Source organism: Coffea eugenioides, chromosome 11 (genome assembly GCF_003713205.1).
Source record: "Coffea eugenioides isolate CCC68of chromosome 11, Ceug_1.0, whole genome shotgun sequence".
Taxonomy (NCBI): domain Eukaryota; kingdom Viridiplantae; phylum Streptophyta; class Magnoliopsida; order Gentianales; family Rubiaceae; genus Coffea; species Coffea eugenioides.
The window spans coordinates 1746266-1768381 of NC_040045.1; the positions used below are offsets into that span (position 1 = coordinate 1746266).

At 36.0% G+C, this 22116-nt stretch overlaps 1 protein-coding gene across 3 annotated transcripts; it reads left to right on the forward strand.

Moving 5' to 3' along the window:
- Positions 1-10511: 10511 nt before the first annotated feature.
- On the forward strand, positions 10512-15191 carry LOC113752895 (aspartate--tRNA ligase 2, cytoplasmic-like). 3 transcript variants are annotated; one of them, XM_027296937.1, is made up of 11 exons: positions 10512-11185; positions 11455-11565; positions 11782-11895; positions 12259-12549; positions 12623-12733; positions 12823-12876; positions 13338-13417; positions 13545-13660; positions 14407-14521; positions 14830-14981; positions 15014-15191. In XM_027296937.1, exons 1-10 carry the CDS (start codon positions 10676-10678, stop codon positions 14954-14956), a joined length of 1629 nt encoding a protein of 542 aa, XP_027152738.1. In that variant the 5' UTR covers positions 10512-10675; the 3' UTR covers positions 14957-14981; positions 15014-15191. The 3 variants fall into 3 exon arrangements, with proteins under 3 accessions (XP_027152738.1, XP_027152739.1, XP_027152737.1); XM_027296938.1 differs by having other exon boundaries at positions 14830-14978; positions 15011-15191; XM_027296936.1 differs by having other exon boundaries at positions 10513-11185; positions 14830-15191.
- Positions 15192-22116: the final 6925 nt, after the last annotated feature.

Here is a 22116-nt window from a genome sequence, read left to right on the forward strand (position 1 = left end):
CTAGATCAACACTATCCTCCGAGGCTCTGTTAGACAGAATAAACGAGCTCTTACCCTCATTGATCCGCTGCCCAGAAGCAGCCTGATAGCAAGTGAAGAAAGTCACTAGTGAGTCCAGACAATTCTCGGAACAGCGAGCCAAGACTAATATATCATCAGCAAAAGCGAGATATGAGACCCGAGAACCAGTTGAGACAAAATAACAACTCTCCTTTTGATCGAATAGATGATGTAGCCCTCTCCTCAAGTACTCCGACATCAATAGGAACAGTGCCGAAGAAAGAGGGTCCCCCTGGCGGACACCCCAAGTAACCCTAAAACACTCACTTGGTGACCCGTTGATTAATACTGAAAACCAATTGTTTGAAACGGTTCGGAACAATAAGATGACTGTCCGCTCCTGGAAGCCAAACTGGCGAAGCATAAATATGAGGAAACTCCACTCCACCCTGTTGTACGCCTTCTCCATGTCGAGTTTCAACATCAAATTGGGATGCCGCAGCTTCCTATCCAGGTCGAGAGCGAGCTCTTGAGCCAACAAAATATTCTCTGTAATACCCCGCCCTAGTACGAAGCCTGTCTACCATGGAGAAATTAACATAGGAAACAAAGCCCTAAGACGATTTGCCAAAATTTTGGAAATCACCTTTGCGCTCATATTGCAAAAACTGATCGGCCGAAACTCCTTTCATTGAGCCGCCTCTTGGAGCTTTGGAATCAACACAATGGCTGCACTGGATAAATCCTGCGGCTGCCGAACCCCCTGGAAGAACTCCTGCACCGCATCCACCAAATCCTCACCTATGATTTGCCAACACGTCTGATAAAAACCTGACCTAAAGCCGTTAGGCCCAGGGACGCTCTCAGGAGATAGCGAGAATACCACCATTTTGACCTCGTCCAAAATGGGAAGGCTCTGTAACCTATCATTATCCTCTTGACTGATACTTGGGAACGAGAAATCCATCACCTGGGTCAACCTGTCCTGGCGGTCAGACATGAATAACTTCTGAAAGAACTGAGTGGCCGAACTCTTAATGACCTCCTCTTCCTCCAGCCAACACCCTGACTCATCCTTGATCCGTCCTATGAAGTTCGCATTCCTTCGCTGCTTGACGACAGAATGGAAGAATTTGGTATTAGCATCACCTTCATGAATCCACCGGACCGACGATTTCTGCCGCCAAAACTCGCATTCCACCGCCAGCGCCCTCGCATAACCTGGCCGAGCTTTCCCTAGATGTCCTTTGGCTACCTCATCCCATCTTGTATCAAACTCCTCCTCTCGCGTGCGAAGTAGCGCCTCTGCGTCCTTGACACTCTGGAAAATATTACCAAAGGTTTGTCGACTCCACTGTCGTAGTGTCGCTTTAACGTTGACCAACCTCCGATGGAATCCCACCATACCCCTAGCATCAATCGGGGAGGACCATGCCTATTGAACCACCTCCAGGAATCCTGGGTGTCGCTTCCATACATTCAGATACCTAAATGACGAAGTTTCGGGCCTAGAATATCCACTCCGAATCAAGAGTGGAGCATGGTCAGAGCGACCACGCATTAAGTGTGAGACTGTAGTAGTAGCAAATAACTCCGACCAGGCTATGTTAGTTAATGCTTTGTCCAACCGCTGCCAAAGCACTCCATTCGTCCAAGTGAAAGGTGACCCAACGAAGTTCACCTCTACCAGCTCGCAATTGAATATCGTATCGTTAAACTCTTTCATGTTACGGGTATTTGGTGGGGCCCCCCAGAGCTCTCTTGGGCATTCGTAATGACGTTGAAATTCTCCGCCACCATCCATGGTCCCTCAGTACGGCTACGAACTGACTCCATCACCTCCCATAAATCCCGCCTCCCTACCCGTGTGCATTTGGCATATATTGCCGAAAGAAGGAAAGAATAACCCCCCCAACTTATATCGATGATCACCAACTTATCTCCCATTTCGTGGAGCTGAGCTACCAGCTCATCCTTTCACAAGACCCACATTTTACCCTCCAAAACCGAAACAGCCTTTGAACAATGCAGCATACGACTAACTAAGGGCAATTGACTAGCATCAGTCATAGGTTCAATCAATACTAGTAACCGAACATGATTATCAACACATAATTTACGTAGATACCGCTGCGAATCCTTACGGGAGACACCCCATATATTCCATATCAGCATATTAATGCGACTTATGATGAGAAAGGATAGAAGACTTAGCTTGAGAGAAGAACAGTTGCAACTTTTTGTTGTAGTTCACAGGCCGCCCCATTTTCCTGCTTAAGCTGTTCAGTAAAGCAGCGTCCCGTGCATCAATCACAGCACCCCGTGGCACGTGCACATCCAAAAGGCTTGAGTCGTGCATTCTTTGGTCTAGCAACTCCTTAAACTGCTGCAAATCATGAATCGAGCAGCACTCTTGTCGCTGCCTGCCCACAGATTGGGCACGCCGCAAGGGAGGCGCTCGCGGGGAGACCAAGAAAGAGGCGACCCCAACGGAGCGATTCCCTCCCTTCGGCGTTCGAGGAGGTGTTAGCTTGAGCCCATCCTCCATAGCTCCCAATCCAGCAAAGGAGTTGGCCAGCTCCACCTCTACGGCATGCGCAGGTGTGTTGCCCTCCACCCGATTTGTTGAGTTGTCTTTCGGAGGAGTAGACTCTGCGGCTAGCACCACCTCTAAAAGCCTGAAACCACTTCCGGATGTCAGCGCAAGAGCCTCCCTCACCTGATGATCCTCCCGCTGCCCATCTCTGTCAGTCTCTAGTTCCACCTCTACGGCATGCGCAGGTGGGTTTCCCTCCACCCGATCTGCTGTGCTATCTCCCAGAGGGAAAGGCGCTATGGCTAGCACCACCTCGGATAACCCCATACCACTCTCGGATGTCAGAGCTAGATTCTCCCTCGCCTGGCGTTTCCCCCGCTGCCCATCAGCGTCAATCTCCTCCTGACTCCCCAAAGATGCTTGACACTGCCTAGCCATCCCCCTGAGCAGGTCGTTCTGTGCGCCGCTAGCATTAGGCAAACTCTCCCGCTCCCTTGGCTCTTTCGGCATGTAAACTTGGCTGGGAATCCCAGCCTCCCTCCTTGCTGGCTTGTGCTCGGGATGTAGCTGATAGCACTCCTGCTCCCCATGTCCTATCCTCTCGCAATGCCCGCAGAAAGCTAGCCAAATTTCGAACTCCACTCTCTGCCACTGCCTATGTTCTTCATCACCCAACCAAAATCGTGTAATTGGTGGCTTGGCCACATCTACCTCGACTAGGAACCTTGCCATAGACGGTCGCCTCATGTCCAAGGTTGTCGCATTCACCTGCAGCGGCCGACCCATCAGCGAGCCAATCTTCAGCAGCAATTTCCTGTCAAAAAAAGGTAGAGGACGCCCCGGCAGATTCACCCATATGGGAACGATGGAACACTCCTGACCTACCTTGAAATCTATCGTCTATTTGGAAATTTGCATGGAGGATTGTTGAATAAACCAGGTGCGTCGGACAAATAACCGCGTGTAATCCTCCTCCAATTCTGGCCTAATGAGAACATGTTTAGCATCTAGCAGCCCCACAGAGCACGATCCCTTCAGCCCCAGAGTAATGAAGAAACGGCGGATGACCTCCATCGTCGGCCGCTTAAACGTAAATCTGCCCACTAACGCATTCTTGTAGGGCTCAGTCAGCCCCAACAGCTCTTGTCGTGACCAAACCAGAGCTGGTTCTCCTCTGTGATAACCCAAGGTCCCAATCTCCCTGCCCACAGAGAGTTCTCTGCCCGCCACTATATCCGCAAAGGATTTGGAGGGGCGGGGAGGGTCTCCTTGCGTTGGGTTTGGCGGCCATGCAGCCGCCATGGATTCTCCACTCCTCCCACGATGCACGGCTAGTAGAAATTAGGAAGCAAACCCAAATCCGAGAAATTTTAACTTTATTCATGAGTTCTTCTGCTTTGATTCCTTGGTATTCAGTTATTACTTGTTTACTTTTTACTTTGTACTAGCTTTTCAAATTTTCTTTTTAAATTTTTATTTTCCAAGCTTAACTTTTCTAATTCTATTTCAAAAAGAAATTTTTTTTTCTTTGTCCCATTCTACTCTTTCTAGTAACAATTTTTTTTCTAATTCTACTTGTGCTTTATACATTTCTAATTCTAATTTTAATTTTTAATTTTGCTTTTAAAATTTCTTTTTTGTTATACTGTTCCCTTTCTTTAGGAATTTCTATTTGAAAATGTTCATATATGCAATGCTGGCATATTTCTTAATAAAATTTAGAGCATTAAATCTATTTTCTAAAATTGGAAAATATTTACAGTGATGATAGGGTTGAGAAGAAAATCCTTTACCATATTCTCAATCATGTTGACAAGATTCTTTTTCTTCCATCATTTCAGAAAAATTCCAATTCTAATTATTCTTCTAATTTATTAGAATCTTCTAAATCTATATCGGAAAAAGGATGCTATATACCTCAATTTTACTGTTATTGCTGGCAATGTTTACCACATCTATTCTATCATCCTATTTGTCTAGAATTTTTACTCTATCTAAATTTTTATTATATTTATTAGGGCATTTGATAAGGCTTTCTACAAACATAACAATTACATTTTTTTATTCCTAGGTTTTATGACATATCTATTAGATTTTCTATCTTTTTGGTAACTTTTTGCTTTTTTTTTAATAAATTTTTCTTTTTATATTTATTTTTGTTATATTTATCAAACTTATCAAATCTTCCTAATTTTTTGTAATACATTTTTCTTCTTCTTTCTTCTCTACACTGTTAAGGAGTATATATAACCTTTTTACAAAATCCTATAACTTTGCTTTTAAGTGTTTTTTGTCTATATTTCTGAACATTTTTTTCTAAGATAATTCATTGTGAATATTTCTTGAACTCCTACTCCTAGATTTTGTGGAAATTTTTATTTCTTTGCATTTGTTTTCTATTTCTCTTCCTAGATTTTCAAGTAATTTTCTAAGATGTCTATTTGCTATATCTTCATCAAATTCTCGTCCTATTTTTGAAGCTAAATTTAAATAGTCTTGACCAAATTCTTTTACATATACATATACATACATATATATGTACATACATACATACATCCATACACACACACACGCATATATATATATATTTCTAGAATTAGTTGTTCTAGTTGTATTATTGCAATATCTTGTAAATTTGTATTTTTTTGCCTTACTCGAGTCAAATTCTAATAAAATTATTCTGATTTTGTTAGAAAAATTTATTGGATTATTTCCGTAGGCTTTTAATCTTTCTAATTCTTCTGGTTATTTCTGCTTATATGCTAAGTATAAATTCAATGTGATTTCTCCTAATAATGTTTTCAAATAGCTACACATATCATTTGTTTGATTACGATGGTTGTGCCAAACTCTTATTGAAGCTGCTTCCCATCTATTTAAAACTTTAGGCCATTGAGGATCTCAAATTGCTAAATTAAACATTCTCTCATTATTAGCTGCTACTGGTAACATTATCTATTAGTTATCTTTTTCAATGGGGTTCATATTTATATTCATGTTTATCAAAAAGTTTTCCGGGGTTTAATGCAGTTTTCTTCCTCCTAAATAAAAAATTTCAGTACTGGGCTGATCAAGATTTGTAAATTCTGTTCTAGATCTTTTATAACTAGTTGTCCCACTTTGTGGTGGTGCATTGCTACTACTTCCTTTTTCATTTCTAGTTCCTTCTATTAATGCAACTTCTTTATTTGTTTTAAAAATCATGCATCTATTTTTTTTCTTCTATTATATATTCTATATATATATATATTATGATATTTTTTTATCTAGAATTCTACTACTTTTGTTTGTTACCATTATATTCTATCATTAATTTGTTATATCTATTGTCTAATATCCTATTAATATTTGAATAAGTAAATTCATTTTTGCTATTCACCATAACAATTTCTATTTGTTTTAAATCATTGTCATCTTGTTTACTAGTACTACTCAACTGTAGTTTCCAAATCTTATACTTAAACGATTATTCAAATTTATTGTATATAATATTTTCTTTAGCGACTAATATATTAGTTTTTATGAAATTTTCTATTTTCCATTATGATCCTGCATTTATATCAACAAAAAACTTTTTAGCAGGCATATATTTTATTCCTTTGCTGCCTAATAGTTCAATCATTTGATTGTCTTTTGGGCGATAATTAGTTATGCTATTTTCACTAAATTTACTTAGAGCTCCTATGCATATTTGTAAATTTTTTTTAAAAATAAAGTTTCATTTTATTGATAAAATGGCAGAGTACATAGAGCTACGAGCATTATCTGTATCAAAAATAGCAAAAGGAGAGCTATTCCCTTGAATACTGCCATCACAGGAAGACATGCATATTTGTAAATTAGTTTCTCCTTGTTTCAAATTATAATATTTGCTTTTAATTCCTAATTTTATATTTTTAAAGAAATCTTTGCTTTCTACTAATTAGTTTGGAGTCAATTATACTAATCCACCTTTGTTATTCATATCTAATTCAATAATTTTTAGCAAAGCTTGCTATATGTCTCTGTAAAATAATTATCATATAAAGTGACCAATGCCTTAGCTCCTAGATTTTCTCTATGTAACCTTTTGATAGTGACTACAATCATTTTTATATGGCACTGCCTATATTTTTGAGTAATTATTTGCCTATTATTTTCTTTTTCTATTACATCTAATTTAACCATTTGATTCTCATGAATACAAGAAAGGAACCTTTCACTATAATGTTGATATAATGTAGATTTACTCAAAATATTTCCTTTTTGGTATACCCAAGATGGTTTTATTAATTCTATTTTATTATGTTTGAAATATTCTATTTGGGTTTCTACATCTATTAATTTTTCTAACCTAACTACCTCATTTTTATTTTCTCTGCTACTCATTACCCTAGCTATCGGGTTTATATTAATTTTACTTTGAGAAAAGCTGAATTTAGGATGTTCCACAATTATAATATTGCTTACTAATTGGTCTTTTTAAATTTTTGATTATTTTCTTTGGTCTTGATCCTTATTAAGTCCTTCCAGATCTTTATGATATTTTTTTGGGTTCTTTTAATGTTTCTATATATTCTAAATTATTCATTCGTCATGTGTAATTTTTCTAATTTTTTCTATTTTAATCCAATTTTATTTGCAAATTTCTAGATTATGAACTTGCCCATAGACTTGACAAATTTGTTTATCTACCTATTGCAAGGAATTTTTTTTTCAAATCCTAAAGTTTTAGGTGCCTTGGGTTCTTATTTAATCAAATAGGTACTACAAAACCTTTCTTCAAAATTATCCCTTTGATTAACTGGTTATTTTTGTTATTGAAATCTATGATTATTCCGACAATATTTAATTTTTTTATCAAATTGTTCTTTCAAATTGTCTGACAGATATATAAATAAATCTATTAATGTATTATACAGTCTATTTTCACTGTGAATTGTATGGCTATGTTTTCCTTCTACATTACAATCTAACTGGAAATTATCAACTAACAATTTTTTTTTATACTCACTTATTTCCAATTCTACGTATTCTATCTTTTTCATAACTAATTAATTATGTTTGTTGTCTAACTAATCTTATTTTATCATTTACTTCTTTCTTTCTCCTTAACAAGTCTGCTATAGTATCTAAAGGTGCTAGTTTTATTAAAATATTTATATTTTCTAATTGTGATTCTAGATTTTTAATCTCATCTTTTAGTTATAGTGTTATTATCATATTGGATAACCAGGCAACTCTGATACCATGAAGTGAGACCTTCTTGGCAAAATTTTTTTTATATGAACACCAGAGGTGTCTCTAGTAGGTGTCCGGAACTTTATTAGAGTTAATAGCTATGGTCTAGGGTTATTTAGGTATTTCACTAACTTATTTTGTCTTTAATGAATAATTTAATATAAACAGTCAATTTTGTTAACCTTTGAATAGTTTCCAAACAACCTTAGGATTCCTGGCTTAATAATGGAGTGTTTGGATACCTCAATTATTTCAAATAATATTTTACTTGCATCACAAACACATTTTCCAACCTACCTTTTTATATTCCCAATCACCTTTTTATCTCACATACATCACATCACAAAAAGTACTACAGTAATTATTCCAAATAATATTTCAAATAATACACTATCCAAACAAACTATTATCTTTTGGATAGTGGATAACTAAACTAGTGTTAGGACATCACGCATGGCCAATGGGCATATATATATACATACATATATATATATATATAAATAGTCTTCAATTGGAGCCATGAATGGATTTGATAGAATTCAGTATTGGATAAACTCGTGCTCTACTCTAACAAGAATTAGGAGTGTGCAAAATCGAAAAATTCTGATTTATCGATCGAATTCGAATTGAATTTGAAATTTTTGAAATTGGTAATTCGAAATTTGGAATGGAAATCAGTTATTCCAATTTCGAATTATACGAAATTGGTTTGAATTCGATAATGAAGTTTTTGAAATCGAAATTTTCAATTTCGAATTCACAATTCAAAATCAAAAATCAAAATCGGTATTCGATTTCAAATTCATTTTATAATATTTATATGTATGATATAATATTTTTTTATAATATATGTAATGTAAAATTTATGTTATATTACATAATAGCAATACATCTAACAAAACAAAACTCCAAAAAGGACAAAAAGAGCAAAATCTAATTTTGTCCGAATTCGGTGAGAAGTTGTTTTACCAAAAAGAGCAAAAAGAGTAAAATATGAGAAGTTGTTTGAAAAAAGGGCTTTTGAACTCGGTGAAATCGGAATTTACTGAATTTCGAATTGAATTTTTGACCAAATTCAAAATTGAAACTGGTGAATTCGAAATCGAATTTGATCGATAATTCTGATGCCAAAATTTCGAAAAATTTCAAATTCAAACTTCCGATTTACTGATTTCGAATTCGTTGCACACCCCTAATAAGAATAAAATATAGCATCCAAAATCCAAAGCCCAGACAAGCATTCGGGAGTCACATGATGATAATTTTGACTCAGCCTACAATACAAAACCTTATCAAGGATAGAAAGAAGCAATTATTAAAGCAAGTAATAGGAGCAATTAACATTTGTAAAAAGGATTAGACGGAATGGCAAATCCTGAGAGAGATTGAGAGAATTAGGGGTGACTGCAGAGGCATCAGCATCATCACTACATCAGGCAAACAAGATGAAGAAAAATAATCCAAATTCCAACAATTAGAAATTCAAGAGCCTCTGAGTTTGTACAAGCCAATCTAAGACACTTCTTTTTCTTAGATTGTAGAAAATACTATAATCTAATGGTAGTATTTGTATCTTAATTAGAATTTTTACAAATATTCTGCCCAAGCTAGCATCATCTGTGAATTGTACATTACTCTGTCATATATTATTATGTTTAATTAACTTTATGTTATCTAGTTAATAAAAATGGATAATCTAATAACAAAAACTTGTCTAAGGATTCTTCTATTAATCAATTTATCTCATTTCATATGTTAAAATCATAGATTAATTTTGAAAGGCCTGTGAGTCTATTCTGTGTCTGAAAGTACCCATCCAAGTATCAAACTATTTTGGGGGAAAAAGGACCTTTTGAATCTAAATATGAAGAAATTAAGAAATAATTTTAATATAAGAAAAAGATAAATTTATTATTAGTGGCTAAAAAAATCCTTGCCTGAGTAGAAAAGCCCCTATTTTTATTAGATCAAAACTTTTGTGTCGAGATTATAGGCGAGAAACTTTAAAAGAAAAAAAATAAAATAATAGAAATAATTTATAAAATATTCATTGTTAAATTTAATAGAATTCCTTTGCCAATTTCTGTAGCTCTTTGTGTATTGTACTTTAACTCAAGACTTGAATCGATATCGCCCCTACAAAGGACCAAGTCTTGCCGTTCATCTTCCTTAATCCATCCTAACATAAAATGTCTCCTCTATTTCATATCACCCTTGTGACCTTAACTTCTGCTTCTTAAGGGCTTTAAAGGTGCCATTTGTTGATTCAATTTATTTCTAAAAATCAATTCAATATGCAACAATTAGCTGAATAACAAATTTCACTAAACATTAAATCACATTGGAGGAGAGATGGATTAGGTGGTTCGAGGGAGAGGGTGGGAGGATGAAGAAGGAGGATGAGTGAGAATTTTCGGATTCAAACTTTCTCCGATTCAAGCCTTCTGACTTACATTTAAAAAAAAAAAAAAAGAAGACATTACTGAACTACTGGATCAAAGATGCTTTTATCGCTCTGGGGAGAGGAATAATGCTCTTCTCTCCTTACCGCCACTTAGCACTTCAGTTGTCCTGTTTCCGTTCCAATTCTTAAATAGCAATTCTTAAATTCATCAGCACGAGGGAATATTGGTTAAATATTTTGAGGTTTGACCTCAATTTGGTCAAATTATAAATTAAAATTTGTAATTTGACAAACCTCAAGCGGAAAATGTATGTAAGTCGCTTGACAACACCAAACTGCAGCAGTTTGTGATATGTAGGGGAGACACATTATGCTTTCACAAACCTAAAGGACCTTTCTGCAATTATCATAAACTTGGAGTACAAGCAGCTGCCTTTCTTCTACCATTCCATTCGCAGAAAACACGAAACCCTAAAAGTTCTCCGATCGCACATTTTTCTCATTCACCGATAACTATGGCAGACGTATCTAAAGAAGGAGGAGAAGGGACAATGGGGGAGGAGGAGGCGGCGGCCGGAAAGAAGTTCTCCAAGAAGGAAGCTGCCAAGCTCGAACGCCAGAGAAAGCGGCAGGAGCACGCGGCGGCGGCGGCTTTGTCGGCCGTCTCGATTGACGAGACCGATCCATTGGCTTCCAATTACGGAGACGTGCCGTTGATTGAGCTCCAGTCCAAGGCCGTGACGGGGCGGAAGTGGACCGAGGTGGCTGATTTGACTGAGGAATTGAAAGATCAGGTGGTCTTGATCCGAGGTAGGGCGCAAACCATTCGAGCCGTCGGGAAAAAAATGGCTTTTTTGGTGGTGAGGGAAAAGGGTTTTACTGTACAGTGTGTGTTGACGGTGACGCCGGATGTTCTCAGCGGGCAGATGGTGAAGTACGCCGCAGCATTGAGTAAGGAATCTATAATTGACGTCGAAGGCGTGGTTTCAGTCCCTAAAGACCCCATTAAAGGCGCTTCTCAGCAGGTTTTGGTCTTATTAATCGTAATTTGGATGAGTAGAATGTGGAATTTTGTTAATTAAATAATATATTAGAATAAAGGGGAATTTTTTTAATTAGGTATCGTTGGAGGAAGTAACTTTCTCTTTTAAGATTAATTGGAATGTTTCTGCTAAAGTTGGATGAGTTAAGATTTTGTGGGTTTAGAATGAGGGGCTGAGTCGTGATGAGTAGCTGTTTCAGTCTTGTTTTCACCGTGGATGATTGTAACTTGTTATATTATCGCTCAATATAGGTGGAAGTACAAGTGAGGAAACTTTATTGCGTTAGCAAAGCTATCCCTATACTGCCTATAAATATTGAGGATGCTGCCAGAAGTGATGCTGAAATTGAAAAAGCTGAGCAGGTAGTGCTGTATTTGACGAATATTGTTGTTGCTATGATTCGCATCATTATTGCTTTTAAGCTTTTGAGCTTGCTGAGTTCTTGCCTTACATTGAGTGTTCTACGTTGATTGAAGTTGGACATCTGGGAATGAGTTTCGAGCAACTTCTTCCATGATTAATTTTGTGTATGGCTATAATTGATTAAGAACTCTGATTTAGCATTTTGAGTAGTGCAGGCTGGAGAGAAACTTGTTCGTGTTAATCAGGATACTCGTCTGAATAACAGATTTCTCGACCTACGCACACCTGCTAATCAGGCAATATTCCGCGTTCAATGTCAAGTTGGGACGGTAGGCCTCCATAACATTTTCTTTTCATGAACATGTTTCGAAACCTGTTGCAGAATACTTTGAGGGGGATTATAGGGCATAAGATCCTCTTCTTGTAGTGTGGTCAGTATAATTGGCTTGTATAGTTAGAAAATTTACAACTTATTAATTGTAGGTGGTAATTATTGCTTGCTGTTTGTCTCAGATAGACATGTTTTACATTGGAAGGATTTGTTTCTTTTTTTTTTCCTCATGAAAATGAAAGTTGAGGACGGGCAGAGGTGTTCCTCTTGCATTCTGACATCCTTTCCTATATTAACCCATCTTTTTCATTATCCGCTACAACTTTCAAGTTACAGGAGATTTTGTGTGATTGTTTTGCAGTTATTTAGGCAGTTTTTGCTATCTGAAGGGTGTATTGAGATCCATACACCCAAACTGATACCTGGTTCTAGTGAAGGGGGTTCAGCTGTATTTAAGCTGGAGTACAAAGGGCAACCTGCATGTCTTGCTCAGTCACCTCAGCTCCACAAACAAATGGCAATCTGTGCTGATTTTGGGCGCGTCTTTGAGATTGGTCCTGTTTTCAGAGCTGAAGATTCATTTACACATAGACATTTGTGTGAGTTTGTAGGTCTTGATGTTGAAATGGAGATAAAGGAACATTATTCAGAGGTATGATAAATTGGTTTAAAGCTCAATATTTGCTGAAAATGAATGTTAATCATTTGCAAGCACATTGATGCAGGTGATGGATGTTGTTGATCGCTTATTTGTGTCCATGTTTGACAGTATAAATCAGAACTGTAAAAAGGAGCTTGATGCCATTGGCAGACAATATCCTTTTGAGCCTTTAAAGGTTTTGTTTAAATGCAAACCTACAAATTGTTACTGTTGAATTAAATTGATGTCCATCTTGAAGTTTCTATAAAGTGATTTATTTTGCAGTACTTGCCCAAGACGTTGCGGCTTACATTTGAAGAAGGAATTCAAATTCTGAAGGTAGTAAACTGTGAATTATTCCTCCTAATTATCCACATCATCTAACTGCATGTTACGTTGCCTAAATGTGTAAAACTACAGCTGGATTATGTACTTGAGTGAAAAAGTGCTTTTAGTCTGTATATTTGCTCCCTTCAGCACTCTTCTTGCACTTAGAACCATAAAAAGGATGATTTTTTTTGTTTAAATATGTGGATTTGATCTTATTTGTGGAATTACATCGCTGTTTATTGGTGAATTGTTTTGTGGGTTAATATGCTTCTTAATCAGTGTCATTGAAGTACATCGCTGTTTTGAAATTTGGCTTATGTAGCTCTGACATATTCCAATGCTTGCCAAGACTTTTGACTTGTTTTCGCTGTAAACTTTTTGCTGCTACTAGCATAATGGTATGCACTCATCTCTGAAAAAATAGTCATATGCTTGGGTTTAACTTATTTGTGTATGTTTTGGATATGCAGGAAGCAGGGGTTGAAGTTGATCCCCTTGGGGACCTGAACACAGAAACAGAAAGAAAACTGGGACAGCTTGTGTTTGAGAAGTATGTCATTCTTTTCTGAACATTCTTGTTTTATTTGGCTTTGTTCCTATGTGTGCCTCGAACCTTGAAAGATTATGATTGGCATAGTAATTTTTTAAAAGATTTTCTACAATGTTTTCAATTGTAGGTATGGCACAGAGTTCTACATACTTCATCGCTATCCTTTGGCTGTCCGGCCATTTTATACAATGCCTTGTTATGATAATCCTGCTTATAGTAATTCCTTTGATGTTTTTATAAGAGGTAAAGGTGTTCGTTAACCTTCTCTTAGTATGTATCTTTTATCTTTTCAATAAGCAATCATATTCCTAGTCAATACGCATTGACATTACGTTCCAGCTTGTAGGTATATTAAGAGCCTAGGTGGTAATGTAAGATTTTTGTGAAATAAACTACGTGACTTGTCCATTTGTTATCATGTGTTTCTATTTCCAAGAGATAGTAAGTAAATCACCAGTTTCTGAATTTGTCTAAAGATAAAGGATCTTTCGTTTTGGAATCTGATGCTAAATGTATTCGAAGATTTATTTGATCTCTTCCAGGAAGTTGCATCAATCAATTGATGCGTTTTTCTTTCCTGGGGCAAATCCCTGGATTTTCCATTCTTGGGAAATTGATGCATTATTCTTGACTTGGCTTTGAGAACCCTATACAAGTCATCTATTTAGGTGAAAAAGGATTTCTCTCAAGTGCTGTAAAGAAACTTGTAATTTTTTCTGTTTTTGGAATGAATGCATTATAATATTTGTGAGTAGTCACCTATGAACTCTTGTCCAAGAGACTAAAACATCAAAGATTTTAAGGTTTGGCATGGAGTTTCTGGCAAAGAGAGAAGTTATGATCGGTTGGGAAGAGAATGCTTAGTGCTCGGACTGAGGGCTCATTAGGGAAGAGGGGTGGGGGAAGAAGAGGGAGATTGCCGTTTTCTTACTCTTTAGGTACTGCCTCGTTTTCTTGCCTTGACTTCTCATTCATGTCTTAATTATTAGGTGAAGAAATTATATCTGGAGCTCAACGTGTCCATGTACCTGAGTTTTTGGCTCAACGTGCTGAATCATGTGGCATTGATGTCAGGACAATATCAACATATATTGATTCATTTAGGTATCTTTTGTACTTTTATCTTGCTCATCCTTTAGATCTGTTCTGCTAAGGGAAACAATATTTTCTGTTCTCTTCTTGCAAGAGGAAATGCATCACCATCTATATTTTTATATGGAGAATTTTAAAGTTAGCTGATCTTAAATTTTGCTGCTACCAGTGGTGTCAAATTGAGCGGATTTTTAATTTCTGAATGAAAATTAGAAATTGACATGCACAATCGTCAACTTGGGTTCACTTTTTATATCTAGTGATGCTAAAGCATACTTGAACCATGTTAAAGTTCATAAATTCATCATTGGCCTGTGCAGATGTGGTGCACCTACTCACGGTGGCTTTGGAGTAGGATTGGAGCGTGTGGTTATGCTTTATTGTGCATTGAACAATGTCCGTAAGACATCACTTTTCCCCCGTGACCCGCAAAGACTTGCTCCATGATCAAGGTTTCAGTGCTTTGTCCTCGAGATTTAACTTTGAATGGTTATTCTGCAATCGGGAAAATATACCTAATACTGTATGGGCTGGAAAAATCTTGTAAGGAAAAGGGATGATATTGATCCCTTTTAGATGAAAATTCTGACGGATGATTGTAATTCTTCTTGCTAACTAATTCATGGAACTTAACATGGTACTCTAGAAGTACATTTGACATTTTGGAGTGCTCTCTTTTGTTTGTTAGTTCAATGGATAGCTAAGGGTAGTTACCATACTTATTGGTTGTTAAAGGATTAGTTCTATTGTTTAATAAAAAATAAAAATGGAAAGGGGGAGACAACATCGACTAAAGGGAATGGAGCTTTCTCCTGTATAAGTTTAATCTGGTATTAGATAGTTTTGATTCTCTCTCCTTCGGATGCAAAAATTTGCTGAGGGAGGACCAGGAACCATTTCCCCCAAATTGGAATTCCTACCCTGCTGGATGTGCCATAAAACACAAGTGGAATGTATTAGTACTGGATGTATCATTTTAGAGTTGGCAAAAAATCTTGTCGCCGAATATCAGAACTAAAACAATCAAGTTGAGCAATCCACAAAAGAACTCTGGACAATGGCCAATCTGAGACCAAATTTCCAATTTCTTTGTGCTTCTTCTATTCTTGTTTACAATGGTCAGAGCACTTAAATAAAAAGCATGATTGGTAAGTGTCCAAACATTGCAGCTGGAAATCTTTTGTAACCGGGCTAAGTTAGTGAATCCTTATCAATTCATTCCTATGTTGCATTAGACGCATCCCTCAATTGGTGCAAGTAAACCAAGCCCATGCAAGGCTTTCAGCTGAGTAAGTAGATAGTTCTTTGCATGCACTTGAATTAGATGTATATTGTGAAACTAATGCTATTATATCCCTTTAATTCGTGATGGTTTGTAGTTGTTGTAAGTTGAACTATATATTAACAAAGTGACAAAGAATGTGAAGAAATTGAGAGGAAGAAAATAAACAAGAAGTAGAGAGAATTTTATACTTTCATCCACTAGTTGTTCCAAAACTTCAAGGTTACAAATGAAGTAAGAATCACCCCTGTCTATAGGGAGATCAAGATAGGAAATACATGAACTTTCTTAATGATAATTCGTAGATCTACAACTTCAAGAACATGTATTTAGTAATTATAAGAATTGATTAATGTACCAAATGTATCTAGGTAGAATGCATGTATCTATCTTAATGGACATTCATATTCATGGAATTTATTCATAATAATGTACTACTACTTATAATTTTATGATATTGAAGTTTATCATTCACATCCCAAAACTTTAAAAAAGGTGACCTTAAAATGGTTGCATGCCATATATGTACTTTGTCGTTAAAGTCACTTGACAATAATAAAATTGCAATAAATTTTTGTTTTAACAAATGTAATTTGACCTAGATCATGGATTTCTTTCTTTCTTTCTATCTATCATTTTCTTTTTTGGTGAAAAACAAAGGTTTAATTTGATTCAGTAAAGCTGACATTTTCTATTCTAATTCGATGAGAACATGCTCCAAAGGATTTACCAAACAAAATATAATTTAGATTCTGAATGGAATTTAACATGATTATAAGTTTAGAGAGTAGCAATCACCTCCATGCTTTGAAATATGATCTTCTAGTGGAAAATAGTAAATGCTCTTATGAATACTGAAACTACTATATGTTAAGATACCATCCATAATACCAAACATATAAAGATAAATAATGGTTTTGTCAAATTAAGAGACTATTCATTTGCTATAAAGATAATTCATGAACATTGCCAAATTGTATAACTATTCCTGTCCATCATGTTTCATGCATGACAAGAAAAGTACAAGAGTGACCGATATTGAAAATTAAACAGTAATTTGTAATTTATTGTAAACTTGTGTTATTCCATTTATTTGAGAAGAAAACTGAACAGATATGAAGCCAAGCTTATATGTTTGTGTTTAAATATAGGAAGTAATAATCTAAAGACATACACAATTGATTTGAATGGAATAAAATTAATGGGACATAAAGTTTAGATATCATGAAAATAAGAAATTATGTTCATATTAATCAAATGATTCTTTTAATAGGAATTCAATGGGCACTAATTCACACATTTAAAACACATCTAACTTATCATGTGAATGCACACACTAACAATTATTATCCATATGATTTCTCTAATTAACATTACTTTTTAAAAAATTTAGTAGCTAAACTACATTTTCCCCTTTTTTTTAACGAGTGTCCATTTAATGCGTACTTTTTTTTTGGGTGTTGCGGGAAGGGGATTGGGATGCAAAGAGGACATCAGTATGATTTTCAAAGTCTACTGGGGCTCAATAGATACTTTCAAAACTTATAAGTACCAGGTGCATGCTAAATAAGGTAAAGTAAAAGGATAATTATCTAGCTAATTATAATTGATATCTTTGATCTTTGATTTTATAATTTGAAACTTCAATATGGTTCCTTTAGGTAGTTACTTCTTTAGTTTGCACCAGGAAATTTTTTCAAAGCCATTAATCTCAAAATCTTAGGTATTAATGTTCCTAAGAAAAGCAAATAAATTTTGAACAATTTTTCTGCTTTTCATTGTTTTCTCCTTTTTCTCCATATCAACTGCAATTCTGCGCCACCTGCAAATAATGTCCATTCTATTCTGATTCTCGAGACTATTTAACCCAAAGCTCCTAGATATCCTAAGTTGTGTTTCACTTCATTTCTGAAAATCTAAAAGTGAAAAGAGGTTTCAAACGCTATAAATTTGATCCCTTATAATTAGAGACCTTTTATGAATAGTTTTCATTGGCAATCCTTTAAAGATAAATATAACTATTTTGAAATAACATTAATTTCACTAGACAAGTTTTAGCTTTGGTATTTTGAATGCTAAAATAGTTTTTCGAATTTTATTGAGGAAAAGTTTATGTATACCTAAAGCAAATACTAGAAAAAAGATTGCAAAACTAGGGACTAGGGAGAAATCAGGATGGCTCTATTATTTTTCCTTTTTTTTTTTTTAACATTCTTTAAAATCGTGAACTTTGAGGTAATGGATGTGAAACCAATTATGTTAGCTAATATACACACAAATTACAATCTAAAAAAATTCATCGTATTTGTTTTGGGTAAAGTATGTGATTTACTGCTAATTAATCTTTTTGCTGTGAACTTGAGGAAATTGTGTGGCATCAATTATTGTCATCATAATTTTGGCTATTGAAATCTTTATCATATGATTTAAATCCTTCCATCACTACAATGCTTTTAGTCAGAAGGATGACTACCACATCTTAACAAACAACAACTTCAGAATTTTAGTTGAAAACCATTAATGTTTAACATAAATGGAAACTGTAAGGATCGAAGACAAGTTAAGGGGGCGGTGAATTAGGTTAATTAAAACTAATCAAGTTATGAGACACTTTTTGACTCGATATGAAATTTACCCTCTTTTCTAGATGACCATATAATGAACAATTGATTAAGAAAACAAGATTGCTCAGGAGTAGAAGAGATAATCAATTTATGTTTGCAAGATAGTAAGTAAAAGAGAAAGAATAGCAAACCAAATATTTCCAATCTCCTCTTGAGCTTGAGTATCACTTTATAGAACAAGTCTCTTCTAGTTGGTCAAATACAACCAATCTTTGTGTACAAGGGAACAATCACTTCCTCCTTGCTCCAAGCTACACTTGATCAAGTTAAAAACTTTTACTATCACTCGGATAACCCTCACAAAACTACACTATTGAAATATTTTTCACACACAAGAAGAGGTTACATGAAATTCACACAAAGAAGAGTAAAAATCTTCTTTGAAGAGTATTTTGTCACTAAAATCACTCTAGATCTTTTGTAGTCTCAATGTACAAAAGTTGTCTGGAAGTGGTTGACTATACTCTATTTATATGAGACCAAAAAGTTTCTCTATTAATACTTCCAACGGATAAAAGGCAGTTGAAAAGTCAACTAGCCATTGGTCGTGTCGGACGTCTGGTAGACCTGTTTCTTGCATCCGACAGCAGGCACTGAGCTCAAGAATTTTTTTTCAATTCTTTCGGACGTCCGGTACCTTCAATGTTTGCGTCCGAAAGTAGATAGTGAAACTAAGAATTCTTCTTCAATTCTTTCGGACGTCCGGTGCCTCCAATGCTTTGCGTCCGAAGTGTCGCAATGTTTGTCGGACGTCCGGTGATCTAATGTTGTGCGTTCGATCGAAGTCAATGAACTTAGAATGAATGACTTACTTTCTTCGGACGTCCGGTGGTTGAATTCTTCATGCGTCCGAAGTTGTGCAATGATTATCAGACGTCCGATCCAGTCTTCATGAGCGTCCGACAGCTTTCATCACTTTTTGTCTCTTTCAATTGTACTTAATCTTTGAACCTGATTTGCTTCATTGCTAAAAATTTTTTTGAGGAGATATTAGTAACATCCATTTATTTTGTAAACATCAAAAGTTAGGGACTAAGATTAACAGAAACAACTCATGCAGCTTTATTTTTGGATAGTCACCTATTTCAAGTGTGCCATCATTTGTCAGCCTTGTGTACAAGCCGAGAGATAATTATGAAAAGTTTTGCAAAGACCTGCTAAATGTCGCTCGGAGCAATCTAGGATTGAAATCATGAAATTCTCCACAAGATGCAGACACTCTACAAACTTGCAAATCAAGTCTAATGGAGGATCAATGCCAAAACACATCTTACAACTGACATTGAATATTTGTTACATGCATAAAATTACGATATATTTACAAGGAAATGGATAAACATGAAAGCAAATATGTTACAAAAATAAAAGTTTTTAGACAAACAAAACCCATGGAAGCAACTGAATGGAGCATTGCATTAGGATCATTCGGCGGGTAGTTAGAGCAATGGTGACTAGAGGTTCATGCTTGCTGCCAAAATGATGAAGCAAAACTTGCATTGGATTGGGGGGGGGGGAGAACCTGCACTTGTGATGCTTGAGAGTTCATCTTTAACTGGCGATGGTGGGAGAAAGTTTGTGATTGCTTTGGGTCCTCGGAACCGAATAGCTGCATGATCATAAGCCATTGCAGATTCTTCTGTTGTATCATAAGTGCCAAGCCACACCTATTTCTGTTTAAAAGGATCTCTTATCTCAGCTACCCAGCTGCCCCAAAGCCACTGACGACACCACAAAACTTCTTGAACTTGTTTTCATCTTTAAACTCCGCTTTTACTGTGCTTTTGCTTTTTCTCTTGTTCCCCACTACATTTATGTTGCTAGGTTTCTCTTTTACATTCCCATCACTGTTACTGTTTTCTTTAGAAAGGAGGTGCTTGAATATGATCTTGTTGATGTACTTTTCGACTTTACGGTGATGACCGGTGCGGCCCTCTTCATCACTGGAAGAATCAGTGTAATAGGTGTGACGACCCCACCTCCTCCTAGGCCGTACCCCAGGTTTTGATGGACCACTTGCCCAACTCTTGCCAGGTCTTACTTACAAGTCCATTTACAATATAAGAACCTCGATAACAAAAGCAACAGCAACTTTGACTTAGATATATACAATTCGTGGTCATCAAATTCTCATACAGACCCAAAATATAACAAGAGATTCAAGCTCAAGTCCAGCTGCTAAAACTAGAAAAAACACTAGAACAAAAGACAAGGAGTCTAGACCAAAACACCAGCTGTCTCCAACTCACTCGCCCCCTGTAAGGAAAATAAACTAATGGAATGAGCTAACGTCCAGTAAGATACCAAGACAACATGCAAATGAAGCAGTAACTTGGTGGTTACATATATCATAGGATAAGTCATTAACATTTCAAGTAAACAAATCAGATAAGCAATTAATACTTTCACGGATAAGAATACAGTTTGCTCTCGTGAGTTATTTCGGTAGTAGCTTGACCAGGGTCCGTTGACACTCTGTCAACTTTGGAAATATAGTAACAAATCCATTAGAACACCGCTTATCTCTAATCTCCGTCCACCGTTCAACCCCCTACCGGGCCCGAGCTCCAAAAATAACAGTAGAGATAATACTCGAGTATACCAAATCCAGTGGATTCAATCCAATGGAATAACAATAAATAGTACCCATGGTTCGTCAATCTCCTCGATTAAGCCGTTGCTGGTTCGATTCGACTAACTAGCCAGTTGGGTTTGGGATCCCAAGTAGTTACTTTCAAGTCATGAACATGAACATTAATTCACTTGCAAACAATGCATGGTACTTTAATTCAGTTAGGGCAAGTGCGATAAAGTATACACTCGTCCAACCAAAACAAGTCAAAAGCATAGCAACAATATTCACTCAATCACGATCCCATATCAAGTATTGGTCATACACACCAAAATATCATTTCAATCAAGTAACGAGTTCTACCATGCAAATGGTACATTCACCAACTAATTAAGATCTATCAATCAAGCTCAGGTGCTGCTTCCTGGCCACTTTCCAATCTGCGATTAGATACCATATAACAAGAAGCCATCAAACTTCCAACATAGCAGTTCAAAATCACACATTTTTCTTGTGAAAATCAATGGAAAACCACATATATATGGCCCAATACCATAGGCATAACATGAAGTAAAAATATGTTACGTGTAGGCGAGACTTTTTGAAGAAAAGTGACAAAAATCTCGAATTTAAAGCTGGACGCTTCAAACCATAAAACGTTTTAGAATAAACATCATTTGCCTCCTCTTAAATCATTTTATTTGATTCAAAACCAGCAATTATGTGAAAATCAAGGTGTTCTCAAGTAACTCGAGCAAAGTAGGTCTAAATCATTCTAATTTTACCCCTCAACTCTCACTCTCTCTCACTTAACCAATAAGAGGAAAAATTCCAGCAACTTGTCCACCAAATTCCTCAAGTTAACCTTCTAAATTTCAACCCTATTTTCATGGCAACACCACTAACGACCAAGATAACATATCATAGGGTGTACAATATTTATTCTAGGCAAGGAAATCTAGCAAAATTCCACATATATCAAGCTCTAAATTAAACTACATATATCTTGCATCAAAGCTGGAAATTTCAATAAAACTTAACAAAACCATGAAATCTCCCATAAGCATGCTTCTTTTAGCTTCTTTTGCTTCATATATCAAATAAACCTCAACACAAGAGAAGAAAGAGATAG